This window comes from Eulemur rufifrons, chromosome 9 (assembly GCF_041146395.1).
Source record: "Eulemur rufifrons isolate Redbay chromosome 9, OSU_ERuf_1, whole genome shotgun sequence".
Taxonomy (NCBI): domain Eukaryota; kingdom Metazoa; phylum Chordata; class Mammalia; order Primates; family Lemuridae; genus Eulemur; species Eulemur rufifrons.
In genome coordinates, this window is record NC_090991.1 from 53,616,343 (window position 1) to 53,640,100 (window position 23,758).

General features: G+C 57.4%; 1 protein-coding gene across 2 annotated transcripts; it reads right to left on the reverse strand.

The window, feature by feature from the left end:
* Nucleotides 1–273: 273 nt before the first annotated feature.
* On the reverse strand, nucleotides 274–17,923 carry CANT1 (calcium activated nucleotidase 1). Of its 2 annotated transcripts, none has more exons than XM_069481764.1 (4): nucleotides 17,897–17,923; nucleotides 5,690–6,342; nucleotides 3,027–3,230; nucleotides 274–2,353 (listed from the first exon to the last, which is right to left on the reverse strand). In XM_069481764.1, exons 2-4 carry the CDS (start codon nucleotides 6,318–6,320, stop codon nucleotides 1,983–1,985), a joined length of 1,206 nt encoding a protein of 401 aa, XP_069337865.1. In that variant the 5' UTR covers nucleotides 6,321–6,342; nucleotides 17,897–17,923; the 3' UTR covers nucleotides 274–1,982. The 2 variants fall into 2 exon arrangements, with proteins under 2 accessions (XP_069337865.1, XP_069337864.1); XM_069481763.1 differs by lacking the exon at nucleotides 17,897–17,923 and adding an exon at nucleotides 17,263–17,321.
* Between the last annotated feature and the right edge of the window lie 5,835 nt (nucleotides 17,924–23,758).

The window sequence follows — 23,758 nt, forward strand, 5'->3', positions numbered from 1 at the left end:
CCCCTGCTGCGCTCTTGGCTCCTGCAGCCTCTTCAGACTGTGGGACAAGCCGGACTGGAGGACACAGTTTCCAGAGAGGCTGCCCGTCCCCTGGACTCCCGTGGGCGTCGGGCAATCTGTGTCACCTCCTCTGGCTCGCTCTTTGCTGTGCTCCGTGAAAGACACATCCCAGCCAGGGCCATCCGTGGTTCCCGCACCTGCGCACTCCCTAGGGTGTCGTCCTCCTCACACAGCCAGCACAGACCAGGGGACAAAAGAGAACTCACGTTCCCCTCACACACTTTATTGTTTACAAAACAAAAGGACCCAGTCGGGAAGGAACACAGTCATTGCGCTCACAGTGTGGAATGCAGACAGAGGGGAAAGGCCAGCTTCAAAGCGTTTGCCAATCATCGACGGTGGCTCAGCTGCTGACGTCAACACGTCCACCCTTCCCGGTTTCCCCTCCATGTTTAAAATGACCCGGCCAGAGCACCCTGGACAGTTGTGGGGGAGGCGGGTCGGAGAGCCCCGCCAGGCAAAGGTGGGACACACCTGGGTCTTCCTGCCCTGCCGGGGAAGAGGCAAGTTCTTGAGAAAGAGTCACTGTCAGTGACCTGCCTTTGCTTCCTCTGCTACGTGTTCTGCAGCGGGAGGAACAGGCCCCGCGACGGGTCCCGCCGGGCTCCCTTCTCTCGGCTGTTAGTTTCACCGGGGGCGAGGTCTGGGAGGACGGGCATAGGCCGTCTGCCCCGCGGGAGTCGGTGAGGTGGCCGCTGTGGGAGGAGCCCCACGACCTCGCTGCTTTGGCCGTGCCCAACCCACCCTGCCCTCACCGGGAGTGTCCAGAGAGACGCAGGGACCAAGGGCCTGCCGGAGCCTGCGAGAAGGGTTTTCATGGAGGAGAGGGTGCAAAACTCCCACCGGGAAGAGGAGGAATAAAGACAACGGGAGAAACCCCAGGCAGTGACAGGCCTCACTCACAACCTCCAGAGACGGGGAGCCTGAGGGTCGGCCGACCGCAGGCCTGTCAGACACCAGCCTCCCTCTCGAGCCAGGGATAAAAAATTCAAGTCTTAAGCCCTGAAAGGCATGAGGATTTCTGATAGTTACTAGAAAAAGGCAACGTTTTCTTTATCTTTGTGTCTGTTGGCCAAGAACTCCGAAACATTTATACACTTGCTGCACCAACTGTAACTGCTGTTATAATCCCGGCTGCTGGGAATAGGTGCGTTAACTACAGGACTTTGCTGTGTGTGGTAAGATTTGACGAAAGGAAATTGCTTTAATTAAAATAGATTAATAATTAAAACGTCAAAGTGCTACACAGCCACAGAATTTTCCTGAGGGGAGAAAACAGATGTTGGTGTATGAAGTGGGGACGTTTCACCTGAGGCTTGGGAACCGACAGATGGGCTGGGCTTGTGCCCTTCCCTGCGGCAGCCGTGTCCGGACGTGTCCCCAGGGCCCGGCCCGCTCACACAGCCCTGTCATGGCCTGCAATGCAGACACGTTCTTCCCCACGGATCTGCAGGGGGACATCGTGCCCGAGCCCACAAAGTGGGAAGAAAGGGGTGGCCTGGGAGTTCCCAGCAGGCAGGTCCAGCTCGTACTCACTGTGTTCCGGGGGAGGGTACAGTGCTTGACGCATAGCAGGAGCTCCTGGAATTTTATGGAACAAAAGAACAAATGGGAAGAAAAGAAAGGGAGGTCGGATGGAGAAGGGCGGGGCCGAATTCCAAGGGCCGCCGATCAAGGCGCCTGCAGGGAGAGATCTTGCCACCAGGTGGCAGCGCAGAGCCGCGCCCCCGCGACGGCGCGGCGGGTCCAGGACCCAGCGTGGGACGAAGCCCCCACTTTGGACATCTCTAAGCCAGGCACACACCTCGTAGTTCCAAAAAGAAACAAAAGTGCAGTTCTCTTGTTTTTATAAAATTTGAGTGCTGATGTAGCTTTAAAACTGTCTACCCCTCAGTCCTGGTCAACGTCTTGAGTTCTAAAATTTAAATAAACTCTATTCCTTCGTACTTCACACTCCCAATCTTGGTCTCCGGCAGGAGGAAGCGGCCATCGAGCGTGAAGGCCATGATGTAGGTGGCGATCTTGCCGCTGTCCTCTTCGGACTTGAGGGCCACGATGATCTGGTCGTCGGTGTTGGGGATGAACTTGAAGGACGAGAAGCCGTGCGTGGGCACCACCTCCCCCACGTGGCTGACGGAGATGTCGCTGAAGTCCGGGGCGGCGCTCAGGAGGAGGTTGGCGCCCTTGCGCTCGTCGCCCTTCTCGCTGTACCGCTCGTGGCTGGCCCGGCGCGGCAGGAAGAACCAGCGCTGCAGCGTGTCGCTCCAGCAGGCGGACTCGTGGATGAGGTAGCCTGGGGACACAGGACAGACCCACAGGTCACCAGGCACTGTGGAGCGCGAGGCTCCGTCAGCCCGCAGTGGCCTCCCTGTCCCCGGCGCCCCAGGCTCCCCGGCTGACTTTGCGCTCGGTCGCCCAGGGCAGCAGGGCCCAGGCCAGCCCCGCAGCCCTCAGCCTGCCTCCCTGTGGGTTCCCCCGGAGCTGCCCGCAGGCCACGCGGGGGCGGGCAGGACGCACGTCCCCCGCGGCTAAACAAAGGGCGCAGGGACGGAACCGCACATTCGCGCCGGCGGAGTGACTGGGGCGGGGCTGCTCTGAAGCTGAAGGGAGGCGTCACCGTTTCCGCTCTCAGGAGGGACACGCGCCTGCGCAGGCTGCGGCTCAGTCACATCCCAAACCGCCGTCGGGCCCCTAGGAACCACGACTCTCCGAAGACCAGGACACGGCCAGGGCACCGTGGCCCCCAGTGGTCGGGTGGGAGGCCCCCGGCAGGGCCGCGGGCCAGACTGGCTGGAGCCGACCCTGGGGCTGCGGCTAGGGACAGCTAGGGACGGCGGGAGGGGTCTGTCAGGCGGGTCGGGGAGGAATGAGAAGACCACCCCCCCCCGCCCCACCCCCCGGCCTGAGCGGAGCCACCGTCAGGGGGCCGCCATCATCCAGGGCGAGCACCCTCCCAGGGGGCTCACCTGGCGGCCGGATCCCAGCGGCGGCCCTCAGGGCGTTGTAGCCGGACACCCAGTTCTCGTGGTCCACGCTGCCTCTGTGGCCCACCACCTTCACCCACTCCGGGTTCTCGTTCACCACGTCCCCCGTGGGGGTGGTCCACTCCTTGCCCAGGCCGCCCACGTACAGACGCTCGTCCTTCACCGCCAGCCACTCGGCCTTGAAGCCTGGCCAACGAGAGCAGGGGGCACCTGGGACCACGCGCCTGGCTCCCGCCGGGGCGGGGCGGCGCAGGCCCCGCAAGACCAGGGAGCGACACTGGCGGTCAGGGCGGGGGAGGGCAGGCGAGCCTGCACAGGGCCCCTCCCTTGTCCCCCCTCCCCGCCTGCTGCCTCCCCTCCACCCTCCCCTCAGCCCTGGAAGGCCCAGCTGACCCCCAGAGCCCCCGCCGACCCCGAGAGCCCCCGCCCGCAAGCTGTAACCTTCAACTTCAAGATTATTCTCAAATGCTAAGAAAGCTTAAAAAGTGACAGCTCTGAAGTGCGTGTTCCAGGAGAACGTGTGCTGCCCTGGTGGCCACACCTGGCGTCTCACCGAGGGGCTGACGCCAGCGGCCACAGCAGGCTGAGCGGGGCTCCGTGTTAGGGCTCCCAGTCTTCACGTCAATGATTTGCTCAGAAGCTACTATTTATTCTCTTAAACGGATGTATTTAAGCCTAATTTTGAAGGCTGCCACGCAGCTCAGGCTGTGAGGGAACTTCTGCAGTTCCAGCATGTTCTCAGCTGTCCTTACACCCGTGTTCTGACGTACGCTTGCTCCCCCAAGCCCCGCACGCTTCTTGCCCCCTGAGGAGCTGGAGCTGCACAGCCCCCCATGAGATGGCAGCAGCTTCTCTGCTGGTGGCCCAGCGACAGCACCAGTCTCCCGAGCCACGTCTGCCACAGGATGCTCTCCATTTACGGGTCATCTCCCCCTCGGTGACCTGCCCGCGGGCCAGCCCCACAGGCTCCCTCATTCCACTTGCTTCCCCACCCGAGTGGAAGAGCAGAACGTGAGGCAGGAAGTGGTGACCAACACGTTCTCCAGTACCCAGGCCGAGGTGCTCCCTGCCCGAGGGCAAACACCGAGGATCTTATGGGGGGGGGGGCTGCCACGCAGCCTGTTAGTCAGTGCAATTCCTCCTCTGACCGTGGGACGTCCGCAGTGGCGCTTAGCTTTCTGGGAGGTGCAGTCACCACAGGGCACACGTGGAGTCGTCCGCGACTCTTCTGCCAGTGTCCTGCCCCTCCCCGTTTGAAGGCTCTGGGCCACGGTGGTTCCGCCCCGTAGCTTGGCCCCTGCCCTGTGGAGCCGGTGATTCCTTTCCCGTGAACACCACGCTGAGGCCAGGCTCACAACAGGGCGTCGCTGCCGCTAGCACACAGCCTCCTCCTGCTGGGTTTCCAGAGAGAGGAGGGCTGGGCGGCAGGAGTTCACCTTTTTATTAAGGTAAACTGAAATCAAAGTCTTGGTTCAAAATGAGAACAATCTGACACCGTGGCTTTCAAGGTAAGGCACCTGGTGGGTTTAATCCCAGCATGATCTTGAGACACCTTTGTGACGCAAAAAGGGACACGTTCCTAGAGGCAGTCAGAGCAGCAGTGGATGCAGCCCGAAAACTTATCCCAGAAAGATTCGTCACCTCTCTGGCAGGCTGTGGTCATAGCCTGCACTTCCAGAAACTGCTTTGGTGTGAAGTAGTGGAGGCTTTCGCTCCTAGCTGGGGGTCGGTCAGAGCAGGAGGGAGAGGCCTGTCCCGATGTCCCTGCCTTCTGGGTGTGTGGATTCTTTACCACACCCACGCACTCGTCACTTTTCCACTGCAAACCAACCAGCAGCCAGCCGGCCCCAGACACCCCCACCCCGGCCTCAGTAAGACCTGGGCATGGAGGAGAACCCCTCACCTCCCGGCCTCAGTAAGACCTGGGCATGGAGGAGAACCCCTCGCCTCCCGATCTCAGTGAGACCTGGGCACGGAGGAGACCCCCTCGCCTCCCGATCTCAGTGAGACCTGGGCATGGAGGAGAACCCCTCGCCTCCCGATCTCAGTAAGACCTGGGCACGGAGGGACCCCCTCGCCTCCCGGCCTCAGTAAGACCTGGGCACGGAGGAGACCCCCTCGCCTCTCTGCCTCAGTAAGACCTGGGCACGGAGGAGACCCCCTCGCCTCCCGGCCTCAGTAAGACCTGGGCACAGAGGGACCCCCTCGCTTCCCGGCCTCAGTGAGACCTGGGCACAGAGGGACCCCCTCGCCTCCCGATCTCAGTAAGACCTGGGCACGGAGGGACCCCCTCGCCTCCCAGCCTCAGTAAGACCTGGGCACGGAGGAGACCCCCTCGCCTCCCGATCTCAGTGAGACCTGGGCACAGAGGGACCCCCTCGCCTCCCGGCTTCAGTGAGACCTGGGCACGGAGGGACCCCCTCGCCTCCCGATCTCAGTGAGACCTGGGCACGGAGGAGACCCCCTCGCCTCCCGATCTCAGTGAGACCTGGGCACAGAGGGACCCCCTCGCCTCCCGGCCTCAGTGAGACCTGGGCACAGAGGGACCCCCTCGCCTCCCGGCCTCAGTGGGACCTGGGCACGGAGGGACCCCCTCGCCTCCCGGCCTCAGTGAGACCTGGGCACGGAGAGCCCGGCCCCTTTACCTTTCTCCACTGTCCCGTCGCCGTCGGACAGGATCACCCAGGGCACGGCCTTGGTGCCGTCGATCTGGTAGACGACCCCCGTCCGGTCATCCACGGAGTAGAGCTTCCCATTGAAGACGATCAGATCCGACAGCTCCATGCCCCTCCCCTTTTCCGCCAGGTGGGACTCCAGGACCCCGTGGTCTTTGTCCCATTCCACTGCCACTTTGTCCCCACTGTCTGACAGGGTCAGGTAGCCCTTTTTCAGGTAACTGAACCAGGTGTTCTCCTCTTGGGCCCGTGACTCTGTGTCCAGGTCAGCAATGACTGCAATTCGGTACCGAATCCCACCCGGCGTCCTCTGGGGGGCAGACAGGGGGTAAGTGTCATTGTACCGGTCGGCAGGCACCTGGCTGAGCCTCCAGTTGTGTGCGTTGTGGGCGGGGGGCCTGCCTGGGGACGGGCGGTGGGAGTAGAGCAGCCAGAGGACGGCGGCGCCCACAAAGGACGGCAGGATCACCCTCCAGCGGGGGCGGAAGCGGGGGTCCGCGGCCTTGGTCATGGACGCCAGCACAGGAAGGCCCCCCACACTGATCCGGAGGGAGTGCATAGACTCATTCCATTCCAGGCGGTCGGAGGGCTGGACGGGCATCAGACTGACGGTCAGGCGGGACCTGCACAGTGAGAGAGGGGACAGGTCAGCCACCCAGGAAGCAGTTGCTTCTCCATTACTTAAACCTGCATGGTCCAAAGTGTGGCACGCTCAGAAGAAACAGTATTTCCATTACTTTGTGGCCATTGTTACTTCCTCAGCTTAATTTAACCCTGACTCTAGTACCTCAGTAACTCTAGAATCTCTCAGTATCTTTTTTTTGAGACAGAGTCTCACTCTGTTGCCCAGGCTAGAGTGAGTGCCGTGGCATCAGCCTAGCTCACAGCAACCTCAAACTCCTGAGCTCAAGTGATCCTCCTGTCTCAGCCTCCCGAGTAGCTGGGACTACAGGCATGCACCACCATGCCCGGCTAATTTTTTCTATATATATTTTTAGCTGTCCATATAATTTCTTTCTATTTTTAGTAGAGATGGGGTCTCGCTCTTGCTCAGGCTGGTCTTGAACTCCTGAGCTCAAACTATCCGCCCACCTCGGCCTCCCAGAGTGCTAGGATTACAGGCGTGAGCCACCGCGCCCGGCCTCTCTCAGTATCTTTGTTTCAGCAAGACGTGAAGTCTTTCCAGAACAAAATTATTCCACTTCCCCCCCGTCCTAGCTGGCAAGATAGAAAGCTAGTGAGAAAAAGGCTGGGCGCAGTGGCTCACGCCTGTAATCCTAGCACTCTGCGAGGCCAAGGCGGGAGGATCGCTCGAGCTCAGGAGTTCCAGACCAGCCTGAGCAAGAGCGAGACCCTGTCTTTACTAAAAATAGAAAAATGAGCTGGGTGTGGTGGCACATGCCTGTAGTCCCAGCTACTCGGGAGGCTGAGGCAAGAGGATCGCTTGAGCCCAGGAGTCTGAAGTTGCTATGAACCATGATGACACCACTGCACTCTAACTGGGGCGACAGAGAAGACCCTGCCTGTTAAATTAAAAAAAAAAAAAGCTAGTGAGCAAAAGTTTTGTGTAGGCTGGTGCTTTGCGATCTCTCAGCAGAGCCAGAGAGTCAGGGTGTGAAAGGGATGGGGAGGAAGGTTGCAGGGGTTGGGTGGGATAGGGTAACGCAGAGGGCACAGATCTGTATTTTACTTAAATGCCTCCTCATCCAAGAAGCCCTCCCTAACTGCCCTGCTCCTGACATCACCCCCCATCCCTTCCTGGGCGTTGGCCACCAGCTGCCATCATGTTGTACAGCTGTTAGCTTATTCCAGCTCCACCTCCGTATCTCTGGCTGCTAGAACAGAGCGGAGCACAGAGCTACAAATGTTTATTAAGTGAATGAGTCTTTACTGCCTCCGGGTTAGGGCCCTGCAACATTCGCATATAAAACAGATGCAAACCAAAGGAAAACACTTTTTGGTTTTTGTTGTTGTTGTTGGCAGCATCTGTCCCCTGGTCCCTTTCTATTAATGCAAATGGCTGCAGGAACCAGAGTCCCAGTGGCTCTTGCCGCAGCCCACTGTGTCTGTGCTTCAGCTCCAAAGGGCTGCGGGGCTCACCTCGGGCCTGGCTTGGCCCCAGGTCCCTCTCTGGCCACCCCCTCTGCCCAGCGTGGTGACTCGGCAGAGCCCCATGGTTGGGATGCTGGTGGTGGCCAGGAACTGCAGCTCTTCACCCCCACCCCACCCCCACACAGAGCATGACAGCTCAGTGTGGCCACAGGGGCGCCAGACCCATGGCTCTCCCACCGCGGTGGAGAGCCTTCTGTCTCCAGGCAGCTGCCAAGTGCCACACTGGGACGCTGGGGGGCGGCTCCCGACTGCTTGGGAGCGCGACTGGCAGAACGTCAGCCTCAGCTGCTCGCGCTCTGGGCCCTTCAACTGCCACTCAACAGACCCCAGCCCGAGAAACTTCCCTCGCTGGCTGGATGGTGCATTCCTGCCTCCTCCTCTTCCTCCTCCTCCAGAAAAACAACAAACATGTCACTTAATGGGCAGATGCTGTTTTCACTGCCAGGCAGCACCTGGGAAGGGTTTGGGGACTCCAGCATCTCTGTGTGATCCTGGCACCCCAAGTGTACCCCAATCCACACCTTTGCTAGTGTCCAGTGGCCACAGAGGTGCCCCCTCCCCACGCTGCTCGGCTCCGAGAAGATGCAAAAACAGGGCATCAGCTCCATGTGGAAGCCTGTGCCCCCCACGCCTCTGTTGGACAGTCTTAGGTTTTCCCCGAAGGGTCAGGTTCAGGGAGTAATTGGCATGCGTGGAGAGACCTGGGAGAAAATGCATGCTTCTAGGGGGTGCAGCGACGCCACACTGGGGCAGGCCTCCCGGGCGATGGCTGCCACTCTGGCGGTCATGGGCTATCATGAGGCCTTCTGGCTGGGGCTCAAATCCCTGGTGCTGGCCGTTCCTCTCCTGGCCACCCAGGCTTTGCCCTTCCCTGTCCCTTCTCCAGCCCCAAGGCTTCCAAACCCCAGCCAGGCCCAGGGCTCCTGGCGTCTTATCTTCAGCCTGGATGCTGCTGACGCCAAGCTCTTAAACCCTACACTGTGCCTCCTATTCAAAATTCCACCTGCATTGCTGTCACGCATCCCAGCGGCACTATTTCGAAACTAAGTCCTATTTCCCTCTCCCCTCAAGCCTACTTGCCCCCAAATCTGCCCTCAAGAATGGGGGTGACCGGCAGCTGCCACACACGTGGTTGCCCAAGTCAAAGCTCTCCTGGGAACCCCGTGAGGTGTACTTTCCTAGCGTTGTACTTTGACGAAGTTAGAAACCACTGCCACCAACACTGCGGAGTGGCCGATCCCGCCCTGTTCCTCTCCCACGCCGACCGCACCATCACGCCCGTAGGTGCGAAACTGGGCCTCCTCTCCACGGCCTCCGGCCACTTCCATGGCCACTTCTCACCTGAACCTGCCAGCAGCCTCCCTCAGCCCCTCCCGACAATCCCTCGCCACCCGCCACAGAGTCACGTGAGCACAACCCACATTCCGGCTTTGGGGGCTTCCCTGCTCCCGGGACAACGCCCACCCCGCCCCCACCGCCCACCTCTCCTCTGCCTGCTGACCGGCCACCCAGGCCTCCTGTGCCCTGACATGGCTGGCCCCATGCTCGCCCCTACCCCTGGCTGCGCTCATCTTTGGGGCCTTTCTAGACGTCAGCTCTCCTGCCTGCCACCCTCCCTCAGGGCTCCAGCTCCTTTTCTTCCTCTCCCCTCCTGTGACAGGGGATTATTTACAATCTCTCCTCCTGGGGCAGGGACCTGCCAGGGTGACAGCCGAGCACCTGGCTAACAGCCAGGCAGGAGGAAGCAACTCAGCACACATTTGCTGAAGGAACAGAGATGCCCTGGTGGGCCACTGACCCTCGTCAACAGCCCCTCAGCGCCCTGCACTCTCGGGCCCCACCGTCGTCATGCTGTGACTCCACAGCCCCGGATCGAGCCCTCCACGGTGGAGCTGCTCAGCCGCCACATCTGAGCACGGGGCCAGGAAGACCGCGCTCGCCAGCGTAGACTGGGGTCAGGCACTGTGATGTCTCGTCCTCATTGGCCCCTGGAACTCTCACACGTGTCCCTGTTCAACTCCCCCTGCATTCCAGAGTCACCATCCACACCTTTGCTGTTCCTGTCAACTCTCCGGCCTGCCTGCTCCCAGCAGACCACTCCGTGGCCACCTTTAGCTGGCAAGGCCCCCGGTGGAGCCCACGCCCACGCCCTCCCTGTGCCAGGGAGAAGGGGCCCTCTCACTTGCTGCTGGGGGCAGCCCCTCTAGCGGGGCATCGTCTCCTCTCAAACACGCCTGCCTTCGGTTCCTGCCTCACCTCTACCGAAGGTCCGAGTCTCCCACCTTGTCACCATTTGACCTCCAGGCTCTGCACTCTCAGGGACACTGTGGGCACTCAGCTACCACCGAGCAAATGAAAGCCCTTGCCCCGAGTCCCACGCCCCGCTCACTGTCCTGGCAGGGCATCACACCCTCCTCCTTCCCCCTCGGCCGCCGCGCTGTGGCCTGGGTCTGCCCGAGGAACAGCTGACCCACAGGCCCGCACCTGCCCGCGGAGCCAGGGAGCACCTGCCACGTGTTATCTCGCAGCCACTCAGCGCCTGTCCCTCCCGGGGTCAGGGGTGCTCTCTGCTGGCCTCCTCAGTCCCTGGGGCTGGCTCAGTGCCCTCCTCATTCCGTATCTCTCCCAGTGACTCCCCCAGGGCTCAACCTCTAGGCGAAGAGCCCCACCCTGCCCATGCCTTTCTAGCCTGACCCTTTCCCCGAATTCCAGGCCCGGTTCAGCCTGTGGGCCTCCCCACCCGATGCCCTGCAGGCACCTCCAACAGGTTCCTGCTCAGGAACTCACCACCCCGGCAAGGACAGCCCAGCCTCTGCTGTCCCAACCTGCTCCCTCACGGGCTCACTCGTTCACGCCCTCCCGGTCTAGACTCAATCCCCACAGCCCTGCCCTAGGCCCATCTCACCCAAAAGCCCCTGATGACCCAGACCCTACAAGTCCAGACCCCAGCTCTGCCATCTACCAGTTATGTGACCTCAGACAAGGGACTTTCCTTCTCTCAGCCCGTTTCCGTCCCGGGGCCGTGCTGACACCAGGTCTGATGCTGGGTACAGTCAGGGCCTGACCCCACTCCTTCCTCACCCTGCAAGCACCTCGCCCACTGCGCAGGGTCAGCAAACTGCCGCCTGGGCCAAACGTGGGTCGTTGGAAGCCAGCTGGGGCCACCTGTTTGCGTCCTGAGCCTGGCTGTGGAGCTGTGTGGTGCCACAGACCCCGGCTCAAGACCACCTCAAACCATCCTCCACAAAACTGACAGGACAAAGGACGCACCTGGGTCAAAGCCCTTCAGGAGATCCCAGTGCCTTCCAGCCACAGGACAAACTCCGCGGCCTGCAGAGAAAGCCCCACTTAGTTTTCAGCCTCATCTCCCGGGAGCGCTCGACCTGCACGACACTGGATTCTTCACAATCCCACGTTCCCTGTGTCCGCACCTCGGCACATGGCGCCTCCCCAAGATGCTGCTCTCCCCTGACCACATGGAACCATCTGGAAGCCCCTGGATGTGCCCCCACAGTCATGCTTCCATGTCCCTCCCCCTCCTGCCCTGTGTCTAGGGTGCGGTGCCCTCCCCCCCAGTAAACCTTTCCTCCGGGCAGAGGCTGACACTGGCCCCAAGGTATCCAGTTCCAAATCCCTGGAGCTCCGGAACACGACCTTACGTGGCAATACAGACTCTGCAGAGGTGATCAAGATCTCCAGACGGGGAGGTGATCCAGGTGGGCCCTAACTGCACTCCTAAGTGTGTTTCCATAAAAGGGAGGCGGAGGGAGATTGGTGCAGACAGAAGAGGAGAAGGCATGTGACCAGAAGCAGAGATTGCGGTGACCTGGCTGGAAGCCAAGGACCGCCTGGGGCCCCTAGAAGCTGGGAGAGGCAAGACAGGACCCTCCCCTAGAGCCTTCAGAGGAAGCGCGGCCCTGGGACACCTTGATTTGGGCCCAGTGATACTGATATCGGATCCAGTATCTACGAGCTATTGAATCTACGAGAGAACAGACGTGTATGGTTTTAAGTCACCACGTTGGTGGTGACTTTTTATAGCAGCCCTAGGACGCATATGCCTAACTGGGTGTCCTCTGTGCCCCTCTGTGCCTGGAACCACACCACGCTGCCTGCCTCCCCCTCCGTGCTGGGCTCCTGGAGGGAAGGGCTGCGCCTCCGCCATGCTGCGTCCCGGGAGCCAACAGAGGGGCAGACGGCTGGGACTTGTTCATCTTTGGTTAAACAAGAGCACGACTGCTTTCAGTGACAAAACTCTGTCTGCCTTCCAGAAAATTCCTTTAACTTCAGCACCAGAACACCTTCCCTTGGTCCTCATCCCTCCTCCTTCAGTACCCCAAGGAATTACTGCTATTTTGCAGGAAAGAAAGTTTCAAGTCAGGTGGCTCTTCAATCCTTTTCCACGACCCTGAGCCGGTTTATCACCTAGAACGGGCCAGGCTGCTGTGGTGCTTGCCGCTGGAGGCCAGTGCGGAGAAGGAGCGTGTACTCGCATTTAAAAGATTTTGTTTGGCTTTGTTTTTTGCCAGCCATGAAGAACAGAAATGAACCAGAGAAGGGGACAGACAAGACGGACAGAGTCGTTCCCAGAGGAAAGGGGCCTGTCTGAGGCCTCTCTCTACTCCACGACCCTCAAAGCTCCAGGCAGTTTAAATGTTTGCTTTCTCGTGAAAAGAAGTGGGTCACCCCATCGCCTGCAGCGAGACGGTCTGATCTGCCAGTCAGGCAAGCGGGACCCAGGAGCTACAGGACAGGGCGCAGGTTCCTCGGCCTGCCAGGCTGGAACTGCAGCCAAGTTCTCTCCCAGGCTCAGAAACCCAGGGGACCGCACCCCTGCGGCCGCCCCCTCTCCTGTGCTTCAGGCACGACGTTCCTGGAAAGAGCCACCGCAAGGAGCAACAGGTACCCAAAGGCTCTGAGTCTAATTTCCTCCTCCTCCCTTTCTCATGAGCGGGTGTTGACAAAGCCTCACTGACACGCAGGCATTTCTGGTTTTTTAACTGAACAGGCCTGACACAGCAAGGTGCAGCTGTGGACACACACATCTCTGTCCCCGCACAGAACGCTCCCAGATGGCAAGGGGAGCAGCAGGGAGTCAGGAAGCAGTGTGTTCCCTCCGTGCTCACCCAGGAGGCTGCTCCCTGAGCCCTGACACTATCCCAGGAGCGAGCAGGTGCAGCTCCTCCACCGCCAGGGCCACCCAGGCCAGCCGGGCCCTCGGATGCGGCCAGGCCAGGGGAAGAGGTTGGGGGACAGCGACTCTCCACACCGCTGACACCCAAGAGGATCTCCCCCTGCTTCCTGCAGGAATGGTACGTGGCAGGTGGCAAAGCAAACAGGTTTAACAGCCGTGCCCCTCACCCCTGCAGAGGAGCTGCCGCCTTTGCCTCCCCACGCCCAGAGAGCAGGCACACCTGCGAGTGCCCACTCCGCTCGGCCAAAGTTCACTTCCTCATTGGACAGTAAAGAGCAAAACCCACTGACCTTTACAGACTCTTTAGCGTGGCAGAGACAGAAGCCAACGGCTCCAAAACACCAGAGCTAACAAACGCAGGGTGACATGTCTCACAGAAACGAACATTCATTCATGCCTGCTATGAGGCGGGCTCTAACTTCTGCCTGTCCCCGATGCCCCCTTCGGTATTCTGCATGCAACAGGCATTAGCGACTGTTTACCAAATCCACTTAAACATGGTTCAGGATAACTTAGTTTTCAGCTCTCTGTTTTTAAGTCCAAGAGGAGTATATTGTTTTTTTTTTTTAATTTTTAAATTTTTTTGAGACAAGAGTCTCACTCTGTCACCTGGGCTAGAGTGCAGAGGCATCATCCATAGCTCACTGCAACCTCAAACTCCTCGGCTCAAGCGATCCTCCTGCCTCAACCTCCCAAGTAGCTGGGACTACAGGCACGCGCCACCACGCCGGCTAATTTTTCTATTTTTGGTAGAACCAGGGTCTGGTTCTTGCTCAGGCTGGTCTCAAACTCCTGGCCTCAAGCGATCCTCCTGCCTCGGCCTCCCAGAGTGCTGGGATTACAGGTATGAGCCACCGCCCGGCCAATATTGGTTTTTTTTATTGCTGCTGTAACTTGGACGGCTTAAACAGCACCACCTTATCATCAGCTTATCTTACAGTCCTGCAGGGCAGAAGCCTGACACTGGGCAATGATCAAGGACTGCGTTCCCTTCTCAGGCTCCTGGGGGGAAAATCCACTGCTGTGCCTTTTCCAGCTCCCAGAGGCTGCCCACCTTCCTCGCGTGGTGGCCCTTCCTCCCCGGCGAGGCCGGCAGTGCCACCTCTCTCTGCCATCGTCTCCCGTCGCTCTTCTGCCTCTCTTTTCTATCTGAGGGCCTGCAGTTCCACTGGGCTCGCTAGGAAACGCCAAGATAATCTCCCCATGTGAGGGGCGGCTGATTAGCAACCTTCATTCCCCTCTGCCACAGAATGTGGCACATTCACAACTTCTGGGGGTTTACTGTGCCGACCCCAAGGAGGGAGACGAGGAAAGGGCCTCCAGCTTTTCCAAGGGTTGGGACCACCCACGCAAAGCCCTGCCTACGGGTGGTGGCACAGCCTCGAACCGCTACAGTTCCATGTATTGCATCACAGTAGGGCTGTCTGCTTAATCTGTATCATCAGTGTTATACTTGGAGGAATTTTAACAAAAAAGTTGCCCTCCCAGTTGAAAGTGACATCCCAAACAACACTACCTATCACTGTGTCCTTTTCCAGAGTGCCTGAAAGTAAAGGGGACACGAACGACAACTCCCCACGCCCCACATCAGAGCTCACCTCCACACACAGTGCAGTGCACGTGCAGGAAGGAGCCCACTGTCTTATCTAGAGCTGTCCTCAGTGCCGGGCTCCTAGGACACAAAGGCAGCAGCACCAGGACTTCCACTCAACCCAGTGTGACCCTCAGAGCTGTTCCGATGGGTCCCAGTCTCACGCTCACCCCAACTCCGTCACACTGCCGTCTGAGCCTGACTTCAGGGCCTTCCTCGCCGCCCACGGCACCGTCCCCAGCTGGACACTGGTGGAAGCAGTTCTCTGCTCGGAAACCAGGAGCTGTGGGCTCCACTCACCTACTCGACTTATCACAGAGAAACAAGAGGATCCAAAAGAAATGCAGACCAAAAGAGAACATGGAACATCTTTCCAAACAGATTGCTCTACTATCAGGATTACTTTTTCCTAATTAATTGTCTTCGTTAAGTAAAAAGGAAAATCAACATAAAAGTTCTTAAAAATCAATACAAAAGTTTTTATTTCCCTTAATGTTGGCATTTACTATGAGCTTTCCAGGAAATCGCAACAGTCCAGAGTGCACTGAAGAGAAAAGAACCAACACTGTTTTTCCCCCTGCCCCAGCATCCCTGGTACCATTGCACAAACAGAATAGAGAAATGACTTCCTTGTTATAGTACGGATCCATTTCAGGACCCCGGACACTGTCCCAGATCTCAGCTCTTCTGTGTTTGAAAGAGAAGACACTAGAACATTTATACACCCACCCTGTACAGTTGCCAGAAGGTGCGGACACTCAGATAGCAGGGCCACGAGCACATGTGGGAGCCCACACGTGCACACACACTCGCCTTGACGGGGCAGGGTAAAAGCACCACCAGAGCAAGGACTGCTCCTGCCGCACCCTGGGTCTCCCCACGGCCTCCGCGGCTCAGGGAATCGCTGCAGATTCAGTGCGCAGTGAGGGGGGAGGTAAAAATTTTCTCACGTGTGGACAGCTTAAACCGATACATTTACCAAGTTGCTATGAGCTATGAAAATACGCTTACAGCCTGAAGGGGAAGAAGGGAGACTTTTGGCTAGAGGAAGGATCAAAGGATCAGATGTGCACCCGGACTAAAGGATAACATAGTCACACAAAGTGGTCCAATCCAGCTGGAAGTATGTGATTTCCTCCACCACCCTGTAACATATCACTCTGTAACCTTTTGTGATCAGATTAATTTGGACAAGAAAAAGTGAGAGAAAAGGCCTAGAATTCTGTCCCCAGACTGCTGCAATGGCCTTGTGACAGCACCTGGACAAATCCATGCTTTACCTGCGTCCTCCTCCTGAAGATGTTCTGGGCTGCACTGAAAGGAAACCCTTGCCACATGCGGGAGGGCTGGCCCCTTCAATGTGCCTTTTACAGGGCTTGGGCAAGGACAGAGGGCTCATTGAGGCCAGCAGGGCAGGGCACCAGGGAGGAGCCCTGTGTGCGCCCACAGGCTCCGCTGGACTGTTCTGCTGAGGGGCCCAGGGTGGCCTGGAAGGAGGGTCTGCGGCCCAGCCCAGCAGGACCATCCGCAGCAAAGCTCTTCAGAGGGAGAGGAGGAGGAGCTACAGAGACTCGGCTCCTGAACAGCTACAGCACATGCTTCCTTTTAGGGTCCTTCTGTGACCCGGTGCTTTTTTCAGATTTTGGTCCTTACACTGCCAGATTCAGTTGACACCAACAGACTCACGTTCCCAAACTTATGCTTTGTGGAAAATGTGGTGGGAAAAGCCGTCGAGCATACAAGATGGGAAAGGGAAATGGAGCTTGGGTGCTAAGAGGCCCTGGTTTTCCAGGGGTCACGATGGGGGAAAGGCATTTGGGAGAGAGATGTGTCTGCTGGGGGCAAGTGGAAGAGTGGTCACAGGTGCCGGGTGCCAAGCCCAGGGACACAGAGGGCAAGGGAAAGACCACTCAGAGGGAGAAGCAAAGATACCAAGCAACAAGGACAGGCGAAGAGGAGCCAGCCAGAAATGAGAGAACCCAGACCAGAGGGGAGTGGTGGGGGGACAGCTATGGCGGGGAGGCAGGACAGTCTGCACGCAGGGAGAGGGACAGGGAGCTGAGCAAGGATCCATTTCAGATGAGGGCAAGGACGGCAAGGGCTGGGATGGTCTGGGAAGGTGGGCCTGCTACAGGTGTGACAAAGGGCCAGTTAGAGAGGGGAGCCTTCCCTCCGCAGGAGAGGCCGTGCAGAGGGGTAGAGGAGGGGTATCTGAAGTCAGGGCGGGGTGGGAAGGGGTCATTCCCAAGGGTGGGAGTCCCACCTGCGTTAGAGAGTCCTGCAGGTCAGAGGGGACAGTGTGCCACACTAGCCAGAGCGGGACACGTCCTACTTGCGAGAGGGAAGGACGTCAGGAGAGAGGGGTTCTACACTAGCCAGCGGGAATGGTGCCCCACACTAGTCCGAGGGGGTATCCGCCGCCAGTGGGAAGAAGGGGACTGTTTCCCACAGGGTCAAGGATAGACTGTCCCAGCCCAGTCTGCAGGTCAGGGGGCAGGGGTCCCGCTCGGGTCAGACGGGAAGGGCGCCTGCGGGGTTAGGGGGCGGGACGCGGCAGGGTCGGAGGGCTGCGGCAGGCTGCGGGACGGAGGGCCGGGCCTATCGCGAGGGGAGGGCGCCGGTGGCCGCGGGCGCACGGTCACTCACCGCTGCGGGCCTGGCTCCGGGTGCCGGCGGGCAGGCCGGGACGGAGCGGGGCGACTGACTTCCGCCCGGCGCGCGCTCGCCCTTCCCCGGGCCGCCCGCTCCCGGCAGCCTCTGCTTTGCGCCTGCGCGCCGGCGGCGGCGGGGCCTGCTGGGAGTTGTAGTTTCCTGGCCCGCGTCCGGGAGCGGGTGGATGGGGCGGGCTGCCGAGGGCTGGGCGCAGGCCCGCGTGGGCGCCCCGGGATCCCGGCAACGCGGGCCTCCGCAGCATCGGCCACGCAAATGTGGGGGGGTGTGTGCAGGGTACCGGGGTTCCTCCAGCCCAGACTGTGGGATTGGTCTCGCGAGGCGGAAAAGCGCGGACCCCTCTCTGCCACCCTCGTTCTCAGGGAGCCCCTGTCCTCGGGTGTTCGGAGTGTGTGTGTATGTGTGTGTCGGATCGTGTGTGTAGGGAGTTACCCTGTGTGTGTATGTATGTGTCGGATCGTGTGTGCATGCGTGTGTGTGTGGGGGGAGTTACCGTGTGTGTGTGTGGGTGTGTGTGTAGGAAGTTACCGTGTGTGCATATGTGTGTGTAGGGAGTTACCGTGTGTGTGTGTGGGGGGGGAGTAACCCTGTGTGTGATGGGGGGACTTACGGTGCCTGTGTGTTCGCTGTCCGTGGGTGTCATGTGGGCCCTGTCCGGGATGCTGATCAGCTTCCAGAGCCAGGACAGGCAGTCTACAGGCTGGAGTGCCTTGGGACCGTGTGGTGGGTGTGTCCCTGAGGCCCGCTTGCTGGCAGCAACCCCCCTACCAAGGTCTCTGGCTGGCAGCAACCCCCGTGCCAGGGTCTCTGGCTCCTCCTGTCCCCTCCCAACCTCGGAGCTGTCCTGTACTGTGTTAAAAGGCCTCTTGGCTCCCGTGCCCGTCCCTAAGTCCTGCCGGGCTGGCAGTGGGTGCTAGAGAACAGTTTCATTCTCTGAACAGCTGCGTGGTATTCCACTGTGTGGATGTCCTACAGTTTATCTTGCTGGGACCTCTGCAGGCTGCACCTCGGGCTCTGCTGCAGGCCCCGGCTTCCCTCCCGGTCCTCAGAAGCCTTCCTTTAGGTCTCACACACACACACACACACACACACTCTCACAGGAGAAATGCAAATTTTATAAACGGTGCACAATGAAAATGGCCCTCCCTCCCATCACTGTTCTGCGTTCCCTGCCCAGAGGCTGTCGCTATTACTAGTTTCTTGTGATTCTTCTGAGAGATATTTTATGTTACACAAACAAGCCATAAATACGGGTCTTAAATTACCTTTTTTTTTTTTTAAACTAAATGGAAATGTGCTAAACACACTGTTCTGCAGTTATTTGTTTTTGGATGGGGGCAGGGAGAGAAACCTTTCTTGAAGGCATTAATGTTTCCTGTCATGCAAAACTGAGTCCCAAAGGCCGCATCCTGCCATGCTATTATAATTATTTTAAATTATTTGAATCCTCTATTTTCTAAGATATTTATATATGTCTCCCAGTTTAAGAAAGAACACATTATTCCTGATATCTTTAAAACTCTCCAGGTGCTTCTTCCCACTTCCTACCCCCAAGAGGTTAGCCACAATCCTGAATGTTGTTTTAATGATTCTCTTACCTTACTTTATAATTTTAGCAGATAGGTATGTATCCCTAAACGATATATTGCTTAGTTCTACCTGCTTTAACCTTTATACAATGAGATAAAACTGTGTGCAATGGATGAGAGATTCAGCTGCTCCCCACATAGTATCAGGTGTTTTGATTTTGCAATCTGGTGGTACAGATGTCTTCTCGTTGCCTGATTACTGAGAGGTTGTGTATCTTTCCTTACATGTTGTGGCCACTTACATTTTTTTCTCCTCCGAATGTCCCAAACTCTCAGTGCTGTTTTCAGCAAATAATCCATCCTTTCCCCATTGACACGCATGCAATGCTAGTTTTGTCATAGATCACGTTTCTGCATACAGATGGGTCTGTTGGGGAGGTTCTGTCATGTTGTACTGATATGATTTTTCATATCTACCCCAATATCGACTGTCTTCATTATTATCTCTTCATTATAAGCCTTCATATGTTGTAGGACATGCCCCCTCCCTCCCTCCCTTACCCTCAAGCTTATAGGATTTTGAATGGAATTACTTTGATTAATGGGGAGAGAATTGAGATTTTTATAATATTGAATCTTCTCTCCAAGATCGTGATTTGCCTTTCATTTATTTAGGTCTTCTTTAATATTTTCCAGTAAAGTTTTGTAATCTTTCACTTCACAGTACAGCGTGGAGATTGTTCCATATTAGCATACAGAGCTTCATCCTCTGAGCAGCTGCATGGTATTCCGCAGGGTGGATGTCCTGCAATTTATTTTTCCGGAACCCTAACGATGTCCTTTTAGGATATCTGTGATCTTTTTATGCTACAACAATATTTCAGGGGACATCCTTGAACTTGTTTGAGCACAGCTGTAAGTATATCTGTAGGATAAATTCCCAGAGAAAAATGACTGGGTCAGAAGGTATTTGCCTACTGTGAGTGAACATACTCCTTCCCAGCGCCATGAAATCACTGTCCTGGAGGTCAAAAATGACTCAGTGGTTAGATACAATTAGACTTTCGTTCGATTTTCATTCTCCTTGTCTTCTTTCTACCATCAGAGACTTCACCGTGGCCTCCTTCCATAAATTCTCTTCTTTAGTTCCTGTGGCTTTGCCTAAAGGGCGACGAATTCTGCACTTGAATCATTCATTCGTGTGTTTACTTACTCATTGACTCACTAATTCATTTCACAGTTACGTGCTTGGGACAGGGTAGTCCACCAGGGGGCCCTCCCATTTTATTTGTCAAGTAAAATGTTGCATAATCGTTCCGTCTATGTCCGTCTGTGTGCAACTGAAAGCGTTCGTTACCCAAATGGGAGAGTCAGCATTCAGAGCTGGAGGAACTGAGACCGGGATAGCGAATGGCTTGGTTAAAGTCGGAGGCATGTAAGTGTCGAAAGTGAGTCTGCACCTTTGGTTTGTCAGCCCTGACCCGCAGAGGAGACTTCCGTGGAAAGGCGTGCCTTCCGTGGAGAGGGAACGCCCCTGCTCTTGTGGTTTTCTCCAGGTGTGAGGACCACAGAGAAGCAGATTAACCCCGTGTGTCCTTGCTGTTGCCGTCCTGATCTCCACCTGCCTCGAGCTGCTCCGAACACACGCAGCACCATCCAGGAACAGGGATCGCGGGCCGAGGGCCAGGCAGGCTGGGTCTGGCTGCCAAGTTTCCACTTTTCCTTCCCAGCAACTTGTCTAAATCTCTGCGGAGATTCCCCACCCCCACCCCTTGGCAGTGGGACGCCACCGTCTGAGCCTGCCTGTCGTTACCCTTGGGAATGGAATTCAAAAGTTTGCAATACCCGTCTCTGCCCTTGTGGGATAACTGGGCAGCCCAGCCCAGAATAGCTGGGAAAGGCAGGATGTTGGAGCCACAGTGGGAAAATCACAGTGCTGCTAATGACATGCTGTTCTTATCTGGAACCCAGAGTCTTGCAGACTGTAACCGAGGTCACATCCCTTTCTCCAATGGTGAAAAAACAGACACAAGGAGAGGCAATGCCATGCCCAGGGAGGGAGGGAGAACTGCCGAGCTGGGGAGGGCAGCTGCCTCTTCTGCCAAGGATTCCAGGGAGTGTCCCTGCCCCTGTGAGCCTCCGGGGCCCACATCCCATGAGCTGCCCTTGTCTGGGAAGATGGAGTCTCTTGGGAATATTCAGGAAGCCTGTAGGGGCTTGGCCCGGGCGCCCTGGCGTAGGTGTGAGCTCCTGGGGAATGCCAGGACGGGCCTGGCATGCAGCTCTCTAGGGAGCCTGAGAGGGACTTTGGGGGACTCAGTCTTTCTGGTGGCTTTGACTTCTGACCCATTATCACAGCATGATGAAACCTCCCCCAGGCCCTGCGGCCGGTTTTTGTTTTTGATTTATGTTGTTGTTTTTGCCGTGACTTTTGTCCTAGCACTCGCAGGGACTGTGTCCAACGGGAAGGTATTTGCTCAACTGAAAACGCTGCCTCTGGTTGCTCCGGGGAGCCCAGGGCCTGGAAGGAAGAAAACCGAGGAGTCTGTAGATCATCCCTTGCTTGCCAAGGATTCCATCTTTTCTTCTTAGAGTTTTAAAGCACAGGTGAAGTCGATGACAAAGAGCACTGGGAGCCTGGCAAGCTCTCTGCTTTGGTGGCATCTATTTTCTCTTTGTTGAGGACTGGCTTGCGTTCTTTGGGAGCTGGGCCTGTGAATCTTTGCCCATTTGCCTGTTGGCTTGAGTTGTGGCCACGGTGTCTGTGCCTAAGATATACCCAGACCTCGATTCCTAGTCCTTGGAATTCCCCAGGCCTCAGCCTTCCTCTCCCATGGATCTCTTGGGAAACCCCCCGGCTCCCTTTGCTACGTTTCATGTCCCCCTCCCTGGCCCCCCAGTTTCAGCCTCAGGGGAAATGAGTGCTCCCTCTTCTAATCCGTTGGGAGATGTGGGATCCACCCGAGAGAGGGGGAAGAAGATGACACGTGCGAGAATGACAGCTGTGATGAACATCACCGCACTTTCTATCTGCTCCACCAACCTTTTCACTAATCATGTGGGAAACTACGGGTTCACAGTCGCTTATCCCAATCCCCCAAATGTCAAAAGATCTGCAAACTTAGCTTTCCTCTAAATTTGGCACAAACGACTTTGACAGAACGTGACTCGGACCGTCGGGAGACTGTTAACAGCCTTGGCTTATCCCACTGTGGAATGTCCCGGTGTTTGATGGAGGGTGCTGCCCCGAAGCCCCTGGGTTAAGATAGTCTGTGGGGTGTTTGCATCTTACTCTGACCACATCCGGCCTCGTTGGTCCCAGAGGAGAGACCCTGGGCCTATCTCTGCTCTTCAGGTCAGAGAACTCGGGCCCAGCGAGGTTTGGGAGCATCCTCAGGTGGGTCAAGGTAAGACAGAGCGAGGACTCAAAGCCTCCTACTAGGACGAAGAGATGCTCATCATTCGGTGATACTTTTAGAGCTTTGCACTAGGTGGGGTCTCCGCATTCGTGTCTTGGCGTCATGTTGAAGACAACCATCTTTCAGTGCTTCGGCCCCAGAGCCATCGTGCATGGAGCAAAGAGAAAGAATAAATCTTCCGTCTTCTGCATCCTTTCCTCTTCCAAGCTGTGTCCAGCTAGGTGAGTTGTTGTGTTGGCCGGTGCCTTGCTAAGACTCAGCTCCTGGAGCAGACAGCAGGGAGCTTTTCTGTCACATCTGGGGAGCTCCCACCTTGTAAAAGTTCCAAGAAAGGCCCCGATTCTCTGATGTACGGACAGAGGACTCGCAGGGGCTGCATAAGATGTTTTTTCTCTGGTCCCCCTGCTACGAGGGCTACTTGAGGACAGAGTGACTAAGGGAAGGTCAGTCTGCGCGCTGAGCCTTGCTCTTGGTGACGGGGAAACTTCCTCATGTCACTTACAGGAATAAAGATAAGCTTATCTCTGGGTTTTCCTGTATCAGTGAGCAACTGGGATGTGAGCTTTGCCAAGCCTCAGACACACGTGCCAAGAACACAAGCAGCCCTGAGTCTTCTGAGGCTGGCGGAGGCCATGTCTCCAGTGGGGACACGTTTACTTAATCTCACTGCTGTGTCCCTTAAGTTCTCCCGGGGCACCAGAGGGCTCAGCAGCCTTCCTGCCTCTGCTCTGGGGAGGGTGCTGCATGCAGCCAGGGCTCGGCAGGGTGGCCGCTGGGCACCCTCGGGCTCCCTCCCCACCCAGAAGCCTGCCCTGATTCTCCCCTCTCCACCATGCTCAGCTCTCCCTGACACTGCCCTGCCCAGCCGGCAAGACAGTGGCCTGGAGCATGTCTTCCTCTTCCTCTCCCTCCGACCTCTCCGCTGTACACTGGTGCAGGGGACGGGAGGAGGTTCCCAGGAGGAGTGAAGCTCAGCCTCTTTGTTCTGCCCTGAATGCCCCAAACCAGCATCCCTGTCTTTACACTTCTTGTCTGATGTAGCTGGCGAGAGAGGCCCTTGGAGGAGCGATAACAGAACAAGAGGCGCAGGTGCGACCTCCAGGCCGGGAGCCGGCCGGGGGACATGGGAGCAGGCGCAGATAGAAGCAAGAAGGAAGGAAAACTCCTATGGTCCTGCCAGAGTTTCGTTTCTCTGGCCAAATCCTCCCTCTTCCAGTGACATGATAAGATTCCAGAACAGGCTGTCTGACTCAGAGGTTGGGGATGGCGACTGGGCCCTGAGCAGGGACGGTCCGGAGGAGCCAGGGGCACAGGTCACTATGGGAGCAAGGGCCTTGTTCAGAAAAAATACTTGCGTAGTTGAGCAAATGTCAGTTTTTTATATCAAGGAATGAGAGCCTGCTGGAGGTGGAGGAATGCTGAACCCCTCCGGCCATCCCGGGCCCCCACTGCACTCATGTTGTTTTCTGGAAAATTCAAACCTCTCGGGCGGAGGTTCCTTCCTAACCTTTGGGCCACAGCTCT

Bases quoted from the DNA above. Each gene is read 5' to 3' on its own strand.
- CANT1 (XM_069481764.1), bottom strand. From the start codon at position 6,320: ATGCCCGTCCAGCCCTCCGACCGCCTGGAATGGAATGAGTCTATGCAC. The intron at 3,231-5,689 runs GTAAAGGGGCCG...CTCGTTGGCCAG, and splicing joins CGACGGGACAGTGGAGAAAG to GCTTCAAGGCCGAGTGGCTG. The intron at 2,354-3,026 runs GTGAGCCCCCTG...CTGTGTCCCCAG, and splicing joins CGCTGGGATCCGGCCGCCAG to GCTACCTCATCCACGAGTCC.